Raw genomic sequence first — 18,860 nt, 5'->3', positions numbered from 1 at the left:
TCTGAGTGCATATATTGATAGATTTTCAGATGTCATTTGTGTAGTTGAAATGCAAGGCAGGAAATACCAATAGATAGCAAGGTTTTCTTTTACTTGAATCAGTTTATATAACTAAATAATGAGAAAGGAGTAGTCAATTAATTGTATGAATATGGATCGATGTGGCAACACACCAGCCGAATTGACCGCTCTATATTTTCTTAGTTGCAGCGTTAGCTGCTTTAGTTGAAAAAACCAACCTATCGATAAGAACCACCCTAGAATAAAATGCTCTGGGACTGCACAGCCGCCGCTCTGCCGTGCCGACATGGCGGCATCACATCTGCAGATCCCCACTTTGACAAGCAAATAAAAACGCGTTCAACGTTAGTGCAGCTGTTGGCTGAGGGGGAGGGGGGGGTATTCTGTATCCTGATCCCGCCATCCGGAATTTACACTGTAAGCAATGGGCACACTTATTAGCTTCGGGCACATTCTCAAGAAAGCAGTTGGGCAAAAGGCCCCCATGCAAACGTGAACCAGGGGGGAACTAATCGATGTGAGTGGCCGTGATCGAGATCTGGTCGTTTGAGGCCGGCCTCAGTAGTGGCAGTGTTTTTTGAGCCGACTGATGGGGACTCGGAAATATTCCACAGTATGTCGGTCTTGGCGAAACTGTTTGGCTGTTTCATCATGCTTATCTTTGAACACACACAACCTTGTGGTTTATACATATGTCCGACGCTCGACGTAACATCTTATCTTATATGCCGCGGTGCCTTGGTAGATAGCTAAGAACAATCATCTTTCATAGCTGTGAGGATCTGAGTGTTGGTATGATATGTGATATACGGACATGCTCTGTTGTTGAAAGCACAATAACATAACCGTAATAATAATCACTAATAATAATATATATCCCTTGCTAAACTCCCGTTGGACACTATAAATAGCAGCACTAGGGCTCACTACGGAGATTAAGCGCGGGGGATGGATGAAGCCACCAACTGCCAAGGCTGGCAAGGGTAGGGCGAGCCCTGCAGCGCTAAGCTCGCCAAGCCCACTAACTTACATGAACCTTAAACGTCCTGCCCCTACGACGACCGCTCTGGTTTGACAATGAGAGAGAGATGGTATGGAGCCCATGCAATGTGTATCAAACATAGCTCCAACGATGGGTTTGATTTATTGAAAACCAATGAAGTCTATATGCATTCTGGATGATATATGGTATAGTACATGAGAGAAAAAAAACGAAGTGTTGGAAACGGGAAAGCAAGGAGCGCATGAACGGCCAAGAGGAATTGGCCCAGAGGAAGGGACAAAAATATAAAAAGAAATAAATGGAAAAAATAGTCGTTGCTAACATACATCAATAGGAAACATCTCAGTAAGAATACTTGCGCTCACAAGGGGGACATTCCTCGGGTCTCTTGGGAACCTTTTTCCTGGGCTTCGACTTGTAGTGCCTGCGGACTCCGTTGAAGAGCAGTTTGCGGGTGGTACCCTCGGGGGCACCTTTGACGGAATCCCTTGCAAGCTCCTTCAGGCGATCACAGACAGCCCCGCCGCTGATGTTCTCAATCGCCATGAGGTAAGCGGCGACGCCGGCGGCGTGAGGGGCAGCCATGGAGGTTCCTGAGTAGGAATCGGTTTTTCCTCCAGGGACGGTGGAAACAATGTCGACGCCAGGTGCAAAGAGGTCGACTATGGTGAAGTTCATGTTAGTTCCCGAAGAGGAAAGAGAGAAAAAAAAAAAAAAGAAAAAAAATTGAATGAATGAAAAGAAATGGAGTTGCCGACTTACCACCACTACCATAGTTGGAGAATTTGGCAATTGTGTCCTCGGAATCGGTAGCGCCAATAGTGCACACAGTTGGCTCAGAGGCGGGAGATTTTTTGGACGCATCAAACTAGACAGACTGTCAGCAGGAGTCTCTTTGAAAAAGCTCAAGAGAACAGAGAAATCGAACCTACCCCGTCGTTGCCAGCGGACACAGCAAGGAAAATACCGGCGCGGACAATGGCCGCGGCAGCCTCGTTGAATGAACGGCTGTAGGGCGCACCAAGGCTCATGTTCATGATAGACTTCTTGGGGTCACCATTGTGCGTGGCATGGGCGTAAGCCCAGGCCATCCCCCGGATGACATTGCTTCCTCCACCATCTTCGTCGCAGCCAAACACCTTGACGCCGATCAGCTTAATCTTTTTGGCAACACCGTGCCGATTGCCACCAATAGTGCCCGCAACATGAGTGCCGTGGTTTCCGCAGTCTTCGTCACGCGAGTCAACAGTATTTGTACCCCAGGTCGCGCGACCGTCGAAGTCGGGGTGGTTCACATCGATACCGGTATCGATAACATAAGCAGTGATACCTTCGCCGGCTTTCTCGTCATAGATATAGTGTGGGGAACCGGGCTTGGTCGAGGAAATTCGGCCGAGTCCCCATGAAGAAGCGTTTTTTTGTATGCGGAGCTTGTCAAGTTTCACAACTATGTCTGGTTCGATGTAGGCAACCTGGGAATTTACACCTCGGTCAGTATTTTGTTTGAAGACAAGGTAATTGTTAGGTTTGAAAATATGAGCGTTCCGTCCATACATCTTCATCATTGGAAATCTGTTTGATAACATCCTCGCCAAAGATACCTGAGTATGCTTTGAATTCGCTGTCGAGGTTGTAGTCATGTCTGACACCACCATTATCGACACCGGAATCACTAGCCGACAGCTTATTGGAAACCCAGCTCCGATGGCTCTCAAATCTATCGTCGCTTGTGCCCGGTTTCATGACGACGATGTATGAATTGGGAACCGCATGGCTGTTGCGGGGAACTTTAAGAACAGCTGCAGCATCGGCAGTGGACAGTACCACTAGGGCGAGTGGAAGAATGGTGTCGAAGAAATGCATTGGAAAGACCGAAAGGAAACTGAATATAAAAAAGAAAAAAAGATGCAGAAAAAGATGCGGGAAGGGTGTATTGATCCTTTAGCTATGGGTTTGGATCTGTTGTGTTGAATGATACTACGACGAACATAGGGGCACGGCAGGATCTTATATGAATTTTCATGTCGACCCTAATGAAGGGCTGGAGATAGGAGAGGATTCAAAGTGTCAGCCCTGCCCACATACAGCGTAGCAACTAGCTCCCAATACCCCGTACAGCAAATTAGGGAGGCTGAAAATAACATATTCGCTAGGGCTTGTTGCTAAATCGAGAATCAGAAGCGAAGGAATGCATTTTGCTCATTCCACCAGGGCTGGTAAGCAGCCGCCCTCAGCATGACCCTGAGCCCGCTTCCAAGGGGGTGAAATATCTATTATTAACTCGGGGAGTTATCGTGGAGTCCCAGGATAACAGGCGCAGCACGCACGCATAGGCCGCTGAGGGGGAAAACACAGTTCAAATAATGAAATAACATGGAAAATCTGCTTGCTTTTCTCCAAATCTCTTTAACTAACTTAGTTACTCCGCGGCGTATGTAAGTTTGGCGTTAGCGCAGGAAAGATAGAGCCCAAGGAAGGCTAACGGTGTTAGCCAGCCCCGGGGCGGGTGGTAGGGCGAAGAGAGAGTTATTAGGGGGGGAGCAATAATAAGAGGTAGGATTGGAGCGAGGGCATGCGGTGAACTTCTTCTTTCATAACTTGACCATGGAGCAAGCATTTGGAATCTGACGGGGGAAACTAGTCGGACGTATCAACCCTGATCATGGCTATAACCAGGGCCTCTTGTCAATCTCATCTAAATACGGAGTACACCTGCACTAATGATGGACTGATTTCTTCATAACACAATACAGAGTACTGACTATGCTGTATATATTAAAAAAAAATAAAAAAAAATAGTATCTTTGAGTTGACCATTATTATTATAATTCTTATCTTCAATAGGTGTGTTGAGTATTGAGGGTTTTGAGTAAACGAGAATAATAGTGTAACTTATATGTATGGGGGTTGATCTGACTAGACATTCAGCTCACCATAGTTATTCAACTAGAAGCCCGAGTCTAACGAACAAGTTCGCCAGGAAGATTGCTTCCTTCCGACCTTGATATTGCATTATTATCATCTCTATAGGATAGATCTCAATCTTGCCGAAGCTAGACTAGCCAACTGCATTCATCGGGGAAATATCTTCGCGATTGGTCGGTCCTACGGGGCCAGCACAAAATATCCGCGGATTTTACCTCCAGAGGGTGGGGGAGGCTGGAGTCCAAGCATGCATTCTTTTATTAGAAAAAAAGAATTAAAAAAGGGTCCAAACGGGTGTATTTCGCCAGCAAAGCGATGTACATGTACATGTACTGTACATATCATCAGTCCCTCCATCTCAGGCTGTGGTGGTCAGATTATCTTCAAGAAGCGGCGTAATTGCGAAGTGGCCACGGATTCCCGTGGTTTTTGGCCCGTTTTTCGTGGCATTTTAGCGGTCCATGTCACTCGGTACCAAGAGGCATGCCCTAAGACTGTTCCGTGATAAATATAGAGAAATGGATACCCTAGAAGAATGTCTCTCATTATGGATATCTATGCCTTCTGCCTTCTTTTCCGTGTGGTTAAATTGCTTATGTATCTTATTTCCTAGCGCATGCTGTACTATACATCATGGTGGGAAAACGTGCAGCATATGCGCAATTAGATGAAAAGGCCTGGGAGACTGTCTTCTCTGAAGAGACAAGGCGCCGGCTGGTACACTATCGTCAGCGTGGATGGCTTTCACCACAATACAAAGAAACAACATGGATCAATATAGGAGTGATTGAGCGTTCTTGGCGTCGGTTGGTTTCCTGTCTTTATGCCAGACCTTTACAACATGCTAATGTACTGAAACAGGTACTGTGAACATGTCAAGGAGGATTACGAGAAGTATCTTCTCTGAGCAGAAATCGCAGTCTATCAGACTTTCTTTGACTGGCTTCAGAGATGAGTCATAGAGGGTTTAGACCAATACAAAGAATTGGAGACATATAAAACATATTGGAAGTGGCTCTGCCAATATTACTCCTTCTTTAAGCAGAAAGGATTCGATAATGAGGTTTATCAGCAAATGGAGAGGGTATGTAATCTCTATGTTGAGTACTCTACTTTCCTTCCATTTGAATGGGATACTAATCTTAAGGAAAGTGGTTCAAACATGAATTCCAGGTCGAACGCAAGGGCGAAGTGAGCAATAAAGCAAAGACAAGCCTACCACAGATGTTGTAGTCTTCTCTGTGCTCATGCGCCATCATTGGATGTTCTCCACCCATTTCCCTCACGGCAACGATCAGGTTCAGTTTGCAACCCTGAAAATGTGGCTAGCAATAACTGGCTCACGACCCGGTGAGATTTTACCAAAGGACCCTCAGACAGCGAAACCCAAGGCGGCCTCCGATGGATTCAAGAGTGATCTTCCGCGATATACATCTTTGAACAGTCTGCCAAAAACTGTATTGTGGAAAGACATCGAACTATTTCTTCTACCTATACCCAATGGGAGTATCCCGTGTGCAATCATCGATTTTCGAAACTTGAAAGGCAAGCCGGAGGGCGCAGAGGGGTAAGACTACATCCTACAATATGTTGAGAAGGAACCAAGTACCAATGTGTCATTTTATAGGACTAGATTCTTTGTTCATGGCGATTACAAGCTGGTATACTGCCCCATCGCCCAGATAGTAGCGCTGGCATTTCGAGATGAGGCCTTTCAAAATGAGCATCTCACGCCGAAACTGTTCTGGAGCTTGAGAGTCCCCCGCCATAGGGGATCTCTCCCATTTCGATGGAAGGACAAGGTGCTAAACAAACCTGTGCTTCGATGTATGAAAACGGACGATGCCGGCTTGCACTCCATTGATGAAAAGCAATCAATGTCGTACAGCGTGGCCAATAAAGCCAACACAGCACTTGTTCGGGATGCGGGCTTCATGGACATGTCCTTCTATGCTGATAGACGCTGGGTGGCTAATACAGCAAACGGTACGTCTTTTTACTCCATTAGGCAGCCAATATTTACTTATTGGTTCTAGATAAGTTCACCAAGGCGGAGCGGAAAAGAATTCTTGGTCATAACGGTTCAAATGTTTACGAAAAAAATTATCACGATCACAATGTAAAGCGGGATATGCAATTTTTTGTCCTCTTACGACCCCACCACAACGAAGTGCTTGAGCTAGCCATGAGCCAGATGAGACACCGGGACACACGAGCACCTGGCAGCAGAGCTTCGGACACCGTGAAAAGAGCAGTACGCGAGCATCCTACGATCCTGAGACTGAGACAGCGACAAGGAGCACTAAAGGAACAAATAATATCAGTGGCTGGAAAAGTGCAAAGAGGGCAAAGCATCTGCCCAGATCTTTATCAGCAGTATCTTTCAGTCAAAAAAGAACTGCCTAGCAAGAGAAACACTCTCACGAGGCAGTTACACAAGAAGGAGAGAGATGACTTTTTTCTTAATATTGGTGCAGAAGAGGTGGACAAGGAGATTTTACGATTACTTGCGGGAGAGGAGTATGATGATTCTCATGTTGATGAGAGTGAAGAGCCAGTTCCGAAGCACTTTTCAAGTGAACGAAAACGACTTATTGATTCATTCTATGGTCCTGAATCAGAAACCTTTGACGGTGAGCAGCTGCGCAAGAGACAAATTCAAGTTACCGAGGATCTTATAGCTCTCTGCAGGCTCTCCGAGCCTTCGCAAAGGGGAAAGAGATTCAACTAGGACCCAGACAGCAGAGGATCCCATGACAATATCAGCTTAACCACGCAATCTGGACTTCTCGAGGTGCCCACTCAATATTGCATTCTTTGTTATGGAAAGTCGATGGCACAGCAGGGTAAAGCGTCGCATAAATTCCGGGACATTGCTTCAGTGAGGCGGCATCTTCAGCAAACACATTTCGCAAAATCTTCTGGTCAGTTACCATGCACCTGTGACGGTTGTGAGCCACAACCTTTCCCAGATGAGTTGTCTTTCCTACACCACGCCAGGATGACACATGCCTATGATCTCGACAAACGCTCGCAGCGCACTAAACGGCTTCAACATCAAAAACGAGAGAAGTTAAAATGAGAGCAGCCAGCAGGAGATGGACTTGAGTCTGGGAAGTGGTTGAAACTCTCTGTGAACAAAATCTCACTGAAGAACATTGATCCTCAACTGCTTATGTGTTCTTCATAAATAATTTTCCTATCAGTTTGCAAAGATCATGACAATATAGCATGCAGCTTCTTATTATATTCTTGCTAACTTTGTATGCTAGAAAGACATCAAAAAATTTTAGACATTTGTGAACTCGCAAAGATAACTCCACAGCTGAGATCACAATGATATGCAAAGAGCTCCTTGTCCTAACTAGGCCTATGACAACTTCCCAGCACAGCTTGGGCCTACCATTTCTGCATGGCCAGGTTTCATTGACTACCAATAAGAACTCTTGAAGAATGGGACAGCTGAAGCTGCGTCGCTGCCTTCCCCGCCCTCCCCGCCCCGGTATATATATCGGCTCCCTCCCGCCTTGAATCCATCTTTCTTTCAATTCCTTTTCCACTTCCCATCCTACCACTGCAAGATTAAGACCTATCGAGGGGCATACATAGTCCAAGGCGACAGAGTGAACATAAAAGAGCATGTTCCCTCCTGGAGTTCCCCATCATTCTTTTTTTTTTTTTTTTTGCTCGCGTGACTTCTGATCTGGAATTGTCTGCTTGCTGTATGAGCCTTTTCAAGCCAGCAGTATCTCCGTGCACATCGATCATTCAATCATGGCTTCAGCTGAACCTGACCTTCCCCACAACAAACTCCGCGACATCATCATCATCGACAGTTCAGATACAGAGGTGGATGAGCCGCCGTCCCTGCCACGAGAGCCACGAGAGCCACGGGAGAAGAGACCCTGCACAGATGACAGCTATCCAGCGCACGAGGCTTTATTTGACAACCTAGTATCCTTGGAAGCATCCGAAACGTCGCAGCCACGGAAGAAACATAAAATATCCAGCTTGGACATGGTTTTGGTAAGCCTCTTCTCTTGGCAGAAATCTTTCTGTGCTGATATTGGGATAGGAAACAGCAAACCAGAAAATCCACGAGGTTTGGGAAGCAGAGCATGCAAAGATGAAAAATCCGGAAGAAAAAGTGCAACACCTGCTTGTGGAAATGATTAGGAAAGATGAGCAGATCAGCGAGCTTGAGGCCAAAATCCGCGAGCTGGAGCATCGATGTCAATGTTCAATATGTTACACTATCCCGCTGGAATGGAAAACCCTTCTATGTGGACATAGGTTTTGCTCACAATGCCTTTCTTCTGATGCAATGACCTGTGGGTCATGTCGCCAGAATATCACTGGTTATATCAAGAGTTACTAGATAGAGAATACACTGGCTCAATCAAAGCACCAGCTTTCTATCTATCAACAAGTCTCATGCAGTTATGTGAATACCATCATCCCTCTTATAGGGTAATGTACATCACAAGATGAAGTTTAAGATGCAGCAAAATATTGCGGAGAAAGAAGAGATAGATTTATTTAAAATATTAAGATTAATGAGATGCAAAACTCCAAGACAACAGTGTAAGAAACTAACTAAAGGAATGAATAGATGGTTTCATCAACCCAGATTAGTCATAAGACACAAGCTCAAGAAGCCAAATATAATCTGATAAGCAATTCAATGATGATTGAGTTCCACTCAGTCTTCTGGTATTGTCAAACATGACTGTTCCTGTTCCACCTTCATCTCTAACATTTCAGCCCTTCAATGAAGTTCTTCTGCTTGGAATCTCTGTCTATCCAGGTGAGAAATCCCAAGCAAATCTTCAAGTGCCTCCTCGACATCTGTGACATCTGAGCCCTCAGGGGTCATGGCTTCAGCAAGCATCTGCTCTCCAGCCCTCTGTCTCACAAGCAGTTTCAAGTTAGAGTGAGACTCACAAATCTCTGTGTAAACCCCCTTCAAGTGATGAAAGAAGACACAAACAACAAAAGGCAATGCTTTTGAGAATTTGTCCCATTCTTCAACAGCCACAACTTTGACACTGTATTCTCTCATGTTTTCAATCTGTCCCTTCAACTGCTTTCACTCATTAGGGCCACTCATCTTTGGGGTTTCTACTCTCTCTGCTGCCTCAAGAACTGTTCGCCCTCCGGCTTCTGACTGTGTGTGAAGCACATGGCCACCATCTCCAGTTTCAACCACAGCATGACTGTTATTTCTGTACATCTGCATCCAGATGATTTTTTCTCCTGCTGCTGTATATCCAGGTTGAATATTTCAAGTCACTCTACATGAATGAATAGTGATCTTCTGACCCCTCCGGCCATTTCATGATGATTGAGTTGGAACCAGCAGTTCAATGAGATTATACCCCTGGGTGGCACAACTATGCAGATCAGTTAGCAAAGCTGTTTCAATACAAGATTGTTCAACTCACCAGTGTGGGCAGTGTGCATCTTGCATATGACCACTCTGACTACTTCACTGAGACCACTGCTCTAGACAGTCTGTGTGCATTACATGCCAGCATTGCCTGCATCTTGCACGTCGGGTTCCATTCAAACCTGACATGCATACAGGGCAACCATGAGGCGGAGGTGTTCTGTCTCTGAGGCCTGGAGGATTCTGGTCTCTGGGAGGTGAGAAGGTCTGGTTTCCAGGAGGTGAAGGAATCTGGTCTCCAGGAGGTTGGGGAGTCTGGTCTCCGGGAGGTGGGGGAGTCTGGTCTCTGGGAGGTGGGGGAGTCTGGTCTCGAGGAGGTTGGGGGGCCTGGTTTCCCAGAGGTGAGGGGTGGTTTTCGGGAGGCGAGGGGTTCTGGTTTTCGGGAGGTGGAAGGCTCTGGTTTTCGGGAGGTGAAGAGTTCTGGTTTTCGGGGGGTGAAGGGTTCTGGTTTCCCGGAGGTGAGGGGTGGTTTTCAGGAGGTGGAAGGCTCTGGTTTTCAGGAGGTGGAGGGTTCTGGTTTGGTTGCTGATATGGCACTTCAGGATAATCAGGACACCATACTGGTTCCAAGCCGTTGGACTCCAGCCAATTCTCCTGAACTCTCTTGAGATTGTCATAAGCGACGCGGTCACCTTGCGTGTATGCAGTGAATAGCCTCAGGTATATCATATCAATGACTTGGGAATCCAGTCCATGAGCATAGAGAAGCTGTTTGTTCTCCTTATTCAATCTCTGAATTTCAGGCCATGTATCGGAACACTTGGTCTCCAGTTCTCTCCGGGCTGCATCAACATCCCCATTATCACGGTAAGCTCTCCAAAGATTCTGAGCAGCTGCTGTGACATGGTTCCAGGCCGGTATCCAATACTTCTCAACGGCATCGTCAGCATATGTGTATTCTGCTTGCGGAGGTAGCTTCGTCCAGCCTAAAGGATATGTATTGGGGAGCTGTATGTTATCTGTAGACCCGCCTTCCTTCACACGTTTCCAGACAGCCTGTAGTTTCGAGATTTCAATCGTTCCAAAAGTCGAGGTCAAGCCTCGTTCACTGTTCCATTGCGTCAGAGATTGGTTGATTCTCTCGATAGCGTCCAGTTGCGCAAGAACCATTGTGCTTGGCTTTTCTAGATTGTGAACACCACCTATGATCATTTCACCACGCTGGAATGCAGTATAAAGTCTTTTTAAGGGAGTGGTCGCCTTCATATGTGCATCTCGATGCGCTTTCACCAATGGCTCTCCCAGGTGTTGTATCTGCACTCTTTCAAGCTCATTTGCAATGCCCGCTCTGGTTTCGATGACCTTGGCTGTAATGGTTGCCAACTCTAGCCACATTATATGTTAGCAAAGACTCGCATGGATGATGGGAGAAACTTACTCTCTTTGGCCTTTGCAACAACCCTAAATTCAGCTTCATTGGAGCAGGTATGAACGTCCAATATCATGTCAAGTTTCTTGATGCTCCAAGCCGCCATTTCTTCTGTCGCGTCGTGAGGGAGCCCAAGAAGTTGATAGTAGTCATTCTCATCAGCACGGTACATGCAGTTGGCAATGTGAATTCGGTCAAAGTAGGAAACATTCAATCCTGGAAGGAAATCCTTGTCCGCCCTCTTGTCACGAGTATCTGATTCGAAAAGGGCTTCAGCTCTCCGAGAAAGTTTCTTCTTTTCTTCTTTCTCTTCTTCTGTTAGAGAGTCATCATTGTCAATCTCTTCGTCAGGTATTATATCATCGAGCATGTCATCATTCCACTCCTCCTCGTTTGTATCCCCATCTTCAGGAATACCTCCGGGCGCTGAATTCTGGTTTGCCGTTGCAGATGTTTGAGATGAGGATGAACCAGCAACAGAAGAATTTGTGTTCCCAGGAGGAACTCTGGGATCTGGAGTTTGCTTCAAGGCCGCCAATCTTTCCGTGAGGTCCTGGCCTGCAGCAGAAGAATTTGCCTGAAAAGTTCCTTCAGGAAAAGGGTTTTCTGGGCTCTCTGATCTCTCAGTCAGAGGAGAAAGTGGAGGTGAGGTGGATAGGTTAAGCTCAGGAGCCTTTCCCTTGGACGAATTCGAAGGCATGACTGGGAGCTTCTTGCAAAAGAGATGATAGTTTCGACCAGCGAAGTATCTTAACAAGTTCAGGTATAAAGATGCTTGGATTCAAATTTGAGCAGTGTGATTCAGATAAGCAATGGCAGAATCAGATCAACTGATTTTTGAGTAATTGATTGTGTATGATAAAAGCCTGTTGAGAGTGATGTCTTAACATCAATTTATATTAAAAAAGGGGGCCACGAGATTTGCGATGATGCCATGATAATAATTCATGGCCAACAGCCACCTTTCATTGTAGTTGTTAAACCATGGCCACTGGCCACAATACTGACAAGAGATATCATTGTGTTAAAAAGTGAGATGATTGAAGATGATAAATGAATTCATCAAACCATCTTGATTATCAAAAGATTCTTGAGATCAGATGAGTCACTGCAAAATGCTCACAGCTCTTGCTCTATTCAGCTTGCTTAACATCAGCTCTACCCTTGCTCTTCAGATGGAGTATGTCAATTCAACCCCTCAGTTAATGCCTCCGAGCTAACAAGCAGACAGGCTAGAGCAGTCAGTCTTCATTGATGCTTCAAAACCCCCACATACTACCCACAAAGTCAATGTGAGTGTTCATGATGGAATTGAATTTGAACCGAACCATCTCAACATCAACATCGGTGATCTGATGATCTTTGAATTCTACCAGTCAAACCACACTTTGACACAGTCAAGCCTTCAATCTCCATGCACACCGTTGCAGCAATTTGATTCTGGCTTTACCCGATTCAATCCCTCAAATCGCTCAGGCCTATTAATGTCATTCACTGTCAACTCTCTGAATTCCCAGTGATTCTTTTGTCGACAGATTCACCCAACCTCTCACTGCCATGCAGGCATGGTATTTGCTCTCAACCCTGGTGATCAGATGGAGCAATTCCTGGCAAATGTGAAAGAGAAGCATGAAACTACAACCTCAAACTCTGTTCTAGAAACTAGCTTTCCAGTCATGACAGTCATCAATTTCCCAGCATCAGCGGGCCTCATAACTGAATACTGTGAAACTGGCTTTTCAACTATGACAGCCAGCAATTTCTTAGCTTCAACAGGCTTCATAACAACAGCAATGGCAATGCCAACAGGATTCTATGAGAGTTGGGCAAGCAGCAGCATCAGCAGCACTTGACACTCAACCACAAGAAGATCAGAAGTGTCTATGCCTCGGGCTGTTCCATTTACTGGCAATGAAAGCCAGGCTGTTTTTCCACATCTGATGCTACTTGTTGTCTTTGTGTTTAGTATGATTTTAGTGCTTTGAACAGCTTTTATTGTACCCAGGTATAGCAATCAATACTTTGAAATATAAAATCTGCCACTATGCTTATCTCTCAGAGAGCAACTTTCAACTACTGTACCAGAGAAACAGAAATACAGCTTGATAAGTTTGAATCAAATCATGAAAATAGTATAGATGCAGTACGACAATCAAACTTCTGTCACCCGAACAGAGGATTTTGCCAGGTCAAACTTCATTACACTCTACTCCTGCCCAACCCCCTACACTTAGCAACGAGATAACCCCTAGGCCAAACCCCAAATTTCTCATTTTTTATACCTCTAATCACCTCTAATCCTCATTTCAGCTCATGATTTCTATTGAGATTGTAAAGGATATACTATCACTAAGTGTACTAGAAGACAAGAGATGAGAAGAGAGCAGGTAAGAATGAGGAAATGACCTTGATAAAATCAAGAGACAAGGAATTCACAAAGACAGTGAGTAAATATGAGTTGGCATAAGTTACTACTCATGGAGAAAACCGAAGCACTTGAGAAATTCTAAACAACATTGATGATTCCATCCAGGGCCCAGAAGCTGATCAGATCAGAGCTTGATTGAAACTCAAGCTCCTGAAATTCAAGCCTGTCATTGTGTTGGAGAACAAACTCACAAGCTTCATCACAGGCATTTGAGATAGCAGACACTGATAAGAGTGAGAAACCAATATAAAAGACATCAGAGAAGTTCTATTAACTTATCAATCATAAGCACTTTTCTTAGCCATTCATCTAGTTCTTTTGCAAGGACATTCTTCACATTCATCTTTCTATAATTAAATGCATCACAGCCCCCATCTTCAGTTGCATCATCATTGCCATCAGAGCAGTGAATGATATATAGAGTATAGTGCAGAATCTACAGAGACAATTAGCAATGATTCATCATAGAGAGTAGATGACTTATCAGAGAATTGCTATCTTCTGCCAGTAACTGGCTGATCCGGTCTGAAATTTAACTGTTATGGGCTTTATGGCACTGTTAGGCAACACACATCATGGTAGCTTCAGTCAACTTACACTCCTCTTTCATCTCCCACACTATATTGATGCGATGTCGACGGATGCCTCCTCCCCATGTATTCATGTCATTTTCCTCCGTGATGAAGCAGCGGAGGAGGTCCTTTGCATAGAGAAGTTGGCCAGCAATACCAATGTCTGTCGCGATGAGCATAACAGCATCATAGAGCCATGCTGCCTTCAGAAGTTGCTTGCGCTTCAGGCTGCCATACAGGCCATCCACGATGAGGCGCAGGTGACAGTGAGGAGTCAAAAATAAGGCCTGTGTAAAGCCAGTCCTCACTCTCACAATAACAGTGACCAAGACAGCTTCGCCATCAGGCCCATCTTCCGTCCAGACAATGTAGAACAGATGGGCCTGCGTGACCACCCAGAAGCCAAGACCTGGGACCATCAGATATATGTACTGGCCGGTGCATACCTTCCATGGCCGCGATGGGCGGAAGGTCAGCTCAACCACACCCGCCTTCTTCACCACATGGGTGACAGGAAGTGACCAGTGGGCACAGAGATTGCAGAATGCAACCCAGACAATATGAACAGCAGAAGTAAGGCCCGGAAGAATTGCTGCCGTAAACAGACAAATCCTGTGAAGAGTGCATGGCCACTTCAGATGCATCCACACCATGACCAGGGCAGCAACACTCAGAAAGAAGTGGCAGTGAACATAGAGCTCATGCGACCAGGTACAGACCCACAGTAGCACAACCACAAGCACTGCCGCCAGCATGATGCTGCCTATAAATCCATAGTGCAAAGGCCTGTCACTGAGGCTAAAGGCCATCTGAAGCAGCGCAGTGGCCACATGTACAGCAGTCTGAAGCACAGCCATCAGGCCGATTGCCTGGTGCAGAAGCTGATATGTTCACAAAGAGACCCCAAACAGGTCAGCAGCAAAGCTGAACTGGCGGGTCAGGTAGAGCGAGACTAAGTGAAGTAGGGCAAGCGAGCCCACTCTCGCGCTGGCCTCCCGGGCACTGCGGACGCCCACGCATTGCAGGCAAGCGTGCCTCCCAGATGAAGAAGATGTAGAAACATCCTGGTACAGGTAATGAGTTCAAACAACCTTTGACAACAGAGCAGATAGAGCCGCATCCTTCACTGAAAACACATTCACATGAACTCCTCATTGAAGATGCTGCAGAGGCCCCATCAAAGATGGCAATGAAAGAGCAGAAGAACCACAAGATCAGTGACAGTACAGGCATAGATGGTGAGGATATCCATGACTGAGTGCTTCCCTGGCCAGCCAGGGACAAGACAGTAACAAAATGATGAAGTTGACTGGAAGGCCAGCAACAGACAGTCAGAGTGTATAAGAAACAATGCATTAAGGCCACGAATTTCAAACTCATGGCCTCAATTCTGAAATGTTAAAAATAGGTCATAGAGGCCATGGATTGCAGAACCATGATGTAGTGAGATGTCACAACAAGTCAGAATGAATGCACTCAACAAGTTCACTGACAAAAATATCCAGCAAGATTCAGTACTATTTCTAGATCTTGAAACAGCAATTCTTGTTTCATCTGTGTCTAAAAATATCATCAGATCATGTAGAAGAGTTCTTGTCATCAGGCAAAAGAAGATATAAATGCCACTGAAGAGCATAGTCTAGCAAGCAAAAGCTATGAAATCAGAATCAGCCTTTTTAATACATTGATCCACATCACAATCACAATGGCTGAAGACCAGTGCTGAAGACAAGTGAACAAATGCTGTGTGTGAAACATTGATTCAAAAAAGTGAGTAAAAGCTGATCATGAACAGTTTCAACAAGCAAAATGAGCCCTCTATAAGACAGGAAATCAACATTGATCACAATCACAGGCAAATTCTTTACCTACAGTAGCCACTGGTCAGAATCATGGCCTTCAACAAGACAAGAAGTGATGAGTGCTAGAATGTCCCTGTCATCAGAAGAGATCTAACCAGTCAAAAGAAAGAGCATTATTCTGAAACTGAATTTACTACCCTGGAGGACTTTGCACACAAGAGAAGCAATCATAATAAGGAATCTAAAGAGTCTGAGCTGGAATCAAAACCTCGACACAAGCGTTTTACAATCTCTTTACTGTCAGTACTGAACATCAGTGCAGAATCCAGCTGATTGAGTGATACATTCATAAGTTCTTGAATTCAAGAGATAAATTTGAAAGATTCATAGCTAGACAGGTTCATAGCTAGTCATAACTCACATCAGAAACACTTCTTTACTGCTTTATTCTTCACATTCTAGTCCTTCCAACCTTTAGCACCTGCATATTAGAATCCAACTGAAAAATTAACCCTACAGATCAAAGCAGCTCAACCTTGAAGAGCTTTTGAAAATCAGGGCTAAAGTTGAATAGTGCTTGCCAAATCCTTATCCTCAAGAAGAGCTGACAAAGGTAGCTGAGGACCCTAAGAAATGCCAGCAGCAGATGAATCTTGATGGTGTGGAACAGAATAGAGAGCAGAAGGTTGGGAACTTAATGTTCACAAGAACTGTAACACCTATCTCAGTATTTTGACTTCAACAACAACTTCCAGATTAGAACTAGTCTCTGAAGCCTGCGAGCGCGTTGAAGATACATACAAAAGTACAAAGTTCCATGAATCTCAGTGAATTCAATCACATCAAATACATCAATAGCTTGATTCCTGAACAAATACAAAAGCATTCATTCTATGATGTACAGATCACTACTCCCTCAGGACCTCTACCTTCTTTAGAGTTGTCTCCCAGGCTACTCTTATGTAGGGAATGAGACACTCTGGCCCAGGGAATCATTGCAGGAAATCATGCTTTCTTTGATGTCAGTTGCATTATTAAGCCAGCAAGTTGAGACTACTTACTCAGAGAAGCTCTGCTGCCTGTTTTGTATGAATGAGCATCTGAAACTCCTGGAGATCCGCATTTCATTTCTTGTCTGTGAGAATGTCACACTTGAACAGCGCTGTACACGGTTTCAAGCTCTCAATTATCATTGTACCCAGTGAGCGTATATCCTCTTGTGCTGCTTTTTCGTCTTTCTTTCTCAGCATTGCTGTGCCAATGTCCGCTGACCAGCTGTTAACCTCAAGAGCAGGTGGATGTTTTCTAGGGAACTCACCAATCTTTACCACCCCTTTCCCCGGCGCCAGAAGAACACTCTCAGCACCAAGCACACCATGCGTGAGCTGGAGATGATTGTAAATGTAGTCCAGGCCATCAAGAATCTCTTTGCAGAATGCTGCCACCTCATAATATCAAAGCAGTCCACAGAGTGTTGTGAATACCTGGACAAGAGACACATTCAAAACCTCGTAATAGAGAAAGATGGCGCCGTCGTGATAGAGAGCCTCATGCAGACTGACAATATTCTTGCGAGCGGCCAGCTTGATCCTCAACAGCCACTCCTTGCTGTGAACTTTGATCTCTTTCACAAGTCTCTTATCAAAGATGCTCTTCTTGGCATGCACAATGGTCCCAGCAGTCTCATCTTTCCCAGTGTCATTTTTTCACTTGATACATAGCTGATATCAATCCTGAGGGTTCACAACCTCTGTCTTTAGATGAATGGCCACAGTGGGCATCACAGTCAGCAATGGGAAGCTCAGCTGAGACCTCACTTCAATCATGCAGCGAAGCTTTGAGCGATCACTCTCTTGCTCTGAGAGCATTCATTTGAGCTGGAAGTGTCTAACCAGAACCGACTTTGAGCTAGCAATTCCCTGATGAGGAGCTGGACAATGAACCATGAATTCAAAACTTGTGTTGCTGCTCATCCTGACTTGAGGTCGCGTTGAATGTTTCCTCTCCCAGACCGTGAGGACGGCGTATTTATGGCCCGCCATGCTCTATGTGCTGAGAATCAAAAAGAAAGATGGCCTTTTGGCAAAAGTCGTGGCGTACGTCCATATCTATGGTCGGCGGCTACATCCTGATTCTGTTCTAAAAGTGGAAACACTAGAGAACAACCAAATCCAAGGCACCCCCCACAGATATACGCCCGATACACATCTTTCTGGATCTTTGATCCTACTGCAACCATCGCATTTTAGCCTTGACCAGCATCACAGAGATCTTAAGATGGCTATCGAGCTAGAATCTGATTCTGATCTTGCACTCAAAGAGACTTTGCATCAAATCCACCTGGGCCGTGCAAAGATAGATCTGGACCACCTGGAGTTTGGGGACCCTAGTGAGATTGGGGCTTGAGAGATCAAAATAACGGCTGTGAAGTGCCTCGTTGCTAGGTTCAATGTAGACAGATGCCAGCGCTTCAATCTGGACTTCTGGATCCTGGCTGCTGTGATGCTGGAATTCTTCTGGCAAATTTTGCAGTTTAATGGCTTGCAGTCTCTCCCTGGGGATATCATCCCCCTTCGACTGCCGCCTGGGGTTCGGATTCCCTGTCTCCGCGGCCGGGTACGTCATGCTGCCGCGACCGAGTGGCTTCCAGTCAAAGATTGATGGTGGGTGGTTGAGTTTCACAACGCGTCGCGCCTCTCGGATGAGGCGTGGAGACTCTGTCGGGAGCATCATGAAGACTGCACTGAGGTCATCAGTGGAGAGATATATCGGAACGTGCGTCACTACCAGCGAACAGGAGACAAGGCCGCAGTAGGCAAGTGGATCTCGATGTGGCGGCCAGGCAACCAGCGTGATTTCTGGCAGCTGGATGGCCTCTGCCCCCCGGGCCAAAGTTCGGGCCCACGCATCGCCCGGTCGATCGATCCGCAGCTCAATCGCCTGCTCCGGGTCGCCCTTGACGCGCTGATCCCGTTCCCGGGACTGTGGTCAACCTGGGTCAACCTTCATCAGCTTCTCCCGCTGCGGGGCTCCCGGAGGTAGGTGTCTCAGCACACTCCAACTTGGTTTCTTTTGACATTTTATGAGTGAGCAGATCCTGGCTAGTTTATCGAACCCTCATTCGAGCCGTATGCTACCACATGACGGGTGGCAGTCACGAAGATATTGGAAGGTCGACACCGTGCAGGTCTTGCAGGTCTCTCGCACACGCGTGCTTGGATGATCCTACCACGATTACTGAAAAAGATTGCACCACCCCGCGCCATGCCCGACACTATTTTTTTTTTTTTT

General features: G+C 45.7%; 10 protein-coding genes across 10 annotated transcripts in view; 6 read left to right on the top strand and 4 right to left on the bottom strand.

Annotated features, from left to right (window-relative positions):
- Window positions 1-1,136: 1,136 nt before the first annotated feature.
- BDBG_03231 (proteinase T) lies at window positions 1,137-3,741 on the bottom strand. The gene is made up of 4 exons (XM_002626021.2): window positions 2,579-3,741; window positions 1,957-2,496; window positions 1,787-1,892; window positions 1,137-1,686 (listed from the first exon to the last, which is right to left on the bottom strand). The coding sequence occupies exons 1-4, from the start codon at window positions 2,885-2,887 to the stop codon at window positions 1,367-1,369; spliced, it is 1,275 nt and encodes a 424-aa protein (XP_002626067.1). The 5' UTR covers window positions 2,888-3,741; the 3' UTR covers window positions 1,137-1,366.
- A 1,455-nt stretch (window positions 3,742-5,196) lies between these two features.
- Window positions 5,197-6,680, top strand: BDBG_03230 (uncharacterized protein; the record flags this gene model as incomplete). Its single annotated transcript, XM_031721164.1, has 3 exons — window positions 5,197-5,516; window positions 5,577-5,935; window positions 5,986-6,680. 3 exons carry the CDS (start codon window positions 5,197-5,199, stop codon window positions 6,678-6,680), a joined length of 1,374 nt encoding a protein of 457 aa, XP_031577611.1.
- A 934-nt stretch (window positions 6,681-7,614) lies between these two features.
- Window positions 7,615-8,525, top strand: BDBG_03229 (uncharacterized protein). Its single transcript, XM_002626019.2, has 2 exons — window positions 7,615-7,975; window positions 8,025-8,525. Exons 1-2 carry the CDS (start codon window positions 7,724-7,726, stop codon window positions 8,325-8,327), a joined length of 555 nt encoding a protein of 184 aa, XP_002626065.1. The 5' UTR covers window positions 7,615-7,723; the 3' UTR covers window positions 8,328-8,525.
- A 192-nt stretch (window positions 8,526-8,717) lies between these two features.
- On the bottom strand, window positions 8,718-9,011 carry BDBG_16772 (uncharacterized protein; the record flags this gene model as incomplete). The annotated part of the gene is made up of 1 exon (XM_031724655.1): window positions 8,718-9,011. The coding sequence occupies one exon, from the start codon at window positions 9,009-9,011 to the stop codon at window positions 8,718-8,720; it is 294 nt and encodes a 97-aa protein (XP_031577610.1).
- A 27-nt stretch (window positions 9,012-9,038) lies between these two features.
- On the bottom strand, window positions 9,039-11,529 carry BDBG_16771 (uncharacterized protein; the record flags this gene model as incomplete). Its single annotated transcript, XM_031724654.1, has 4 exons — window positions 10,777-11,529; window positions 9,534-10,723; window positions 9,394-9,454; window positions 9,039-9,211 (listed from the first exon to the last, which is right to left on the bottom strand). Exons 1-4 carry the CDS (start codon window positions 11,465-11,467, stop codon window positions 9,039-9,041), a joined length of 2,115 nt encoding a protein of 704 aa, XP_031577609.1. The 5' UTR covers window positions 11,468-11,529.
- A 353-nt stretch (window positions 11,530-11,882) lies between these two features.
- On the top strand, window positions 11,883-12,287 carry BDBG_16770 (uncharacterized protein; the record flags this gene model as incomplete). Its single annotated transcript, XM_031724653.1, has 3 exons — window positions 11,883-11,947; window positions 11,999-12,059; window positions 12,144-12,287. The coding sequence occupies 3 exons, from the start codon at window positions 11,883-11,885 to the stop codon at window positions 12,285-12,287; spliced, it is 270 nt and encodes an 89-aa protein (XP_031577608.1).
- A 45-nt stretch (window positions 12,288-12,332) lies between these two features.
- BDBG_16769 (uncharacterized protein) lies at window positions 12,333-12,826 on the top strand (the record flags this gene model as incomplete). The annotated part of the gene is made up of 1 exon (XM_031724652.1): window positions 12,333-12,826. The coding sequence occupies one exon, from the start codon at window positions 12,333-12,335 to the stop codon at window positions 12,618-12,620; it is 288 nt and encodes a 95-aa protein (XP_031577607.1). The 3' UTR covers window positions 12,621-12,826.
- Window positions 12,827-13,678: 852 nt separating this feature from the next.
- BDBG_03227 (uncharacterized protein) lies at window positions 13,679-14,624 on the bottom strand (the record flags this gene model as incomplete). Its single annotated transcript, XM_002626017.1, has 2 exons — window positions 13,679-13,731; window positions 13,793-14,624. The coding sequence occupies 2 exons, from the start codon at window positions 14,622-14,624 to the stop codon at window positions 13,679-13,681; spliced, it is 885 nt and encodes a 294-aa protein (XP_002626063.1).
- Window positions 14,625-16,746: 2,122 nt separating this feature from the next.
- On the top strand, window positions 16,747-17,307 carry BDBG_03226 (uncharacterized protein). Its single transcript, XM_002626016.2, has 2 exons — window positions 16,747-16,770; window positions 16,859-17,307. Exon 2 carries the CDS (start codon window positions 16,868-16,870, stop codon window positions 17,288-17,290), a length of 423 nt encoding a protein of 140 aa, XP_002626062.2. The 5' UTR covers window positions 16,747-16,770; window positions 16,859-16,867; the 3' UTR covers window positions 17,291-17,307.
- Window positions 17,308-17,609: 302 nt separating this feature from the next.
- Window positions 17,610-18,860, top strand: part of BDBG_03224 (uncharacterized protein) — a gene marked incomplete at its 5' end in the record, with an annotated part of 3,068 nt that continues 1,817 nt past the window's right edge. Inside the window, 4 exons of the mRNA XM_031721163.1 lie at window positions 17,610-17,958; window positions 18,025-18,185; window positions 18,246-18,607; window positions 18,664-18,697. Coding sequence (XP_031577606.1) covers window positions 17,610-17,958; window positions 18,025-18,185; window positions 18,246-18,607; window positions 18,664-18,697 — 906 coding nt within the window. The remainder of the gene's footprint in view (window positions 17,959-18,024; window positions 18,186-18,245; window positions 18,608-18,663; window positions 18,698-18,860) is intronic.

This window comes from Blastomyces gilchristii, assembly GCF_000003855.2.
Source record: "Blastomyces gilchristii SLH14081 genomic scaffold supercont1.5, whole genome shotgun sequence".
Taxonomy (NCBI): Eukaryota; Fungi; Ascomycota; class Eurotiomycetes; order Onygenales; family Ajellomycetaceae; genus Blastomyces; species Blastomyces gilchristii.
The sequence above is the reverse complement of the archived record's forward strand: the minus strand, read 5'-3'. Positions and strand labels throughout refer to the sequence as shown.

Bases quoted from the DNA above. Each gene is read 5' to 3' on its own strand.
- BDBG_03226 (XM_002626016.2), top strand. From the start codon at position 16,868: ATGTTTTCTAGGGAACTCACCAATCTTTACCACCCCTTTCCCCGGCGC.
- BDBG_03229 (XM_002626019.2), top strand. From the start codon at position 7,724: ATGGCTTCAGCTGAACCTGACCTTCCCCACAACAAACTCCGCGACATC. The intron at 7,976-8,024 runs GTAAGCCTCTTC...ATATTGGGATAG, and splicing joins CCAGCTTGGACATGGTTTTG to GAAACAGCAAACCAGAAAAT.
- BDBG_03231 (XM_002626021.2), bottom strand. From the start codon at position 2,887: ATGCATTTCTTCGACACCATTCTTCCACTCGCCCTAGTGGTACTGTCC. The intron at 1,893-1,956 runs GTAGGTTCGATT...CAGTCTGTCTAG, and splicing joins TGTCCGCTGGCAACGACGGG to TTTGATGCGTCCAAAAAATC. The intron at 1,687-1,786 runs GTAAGTCGGCAA...ACTTCACCATAG, and splicing joins CTCCAACTATGGTAGTGGTG to TCGACCTCTTTGCACCTGGC.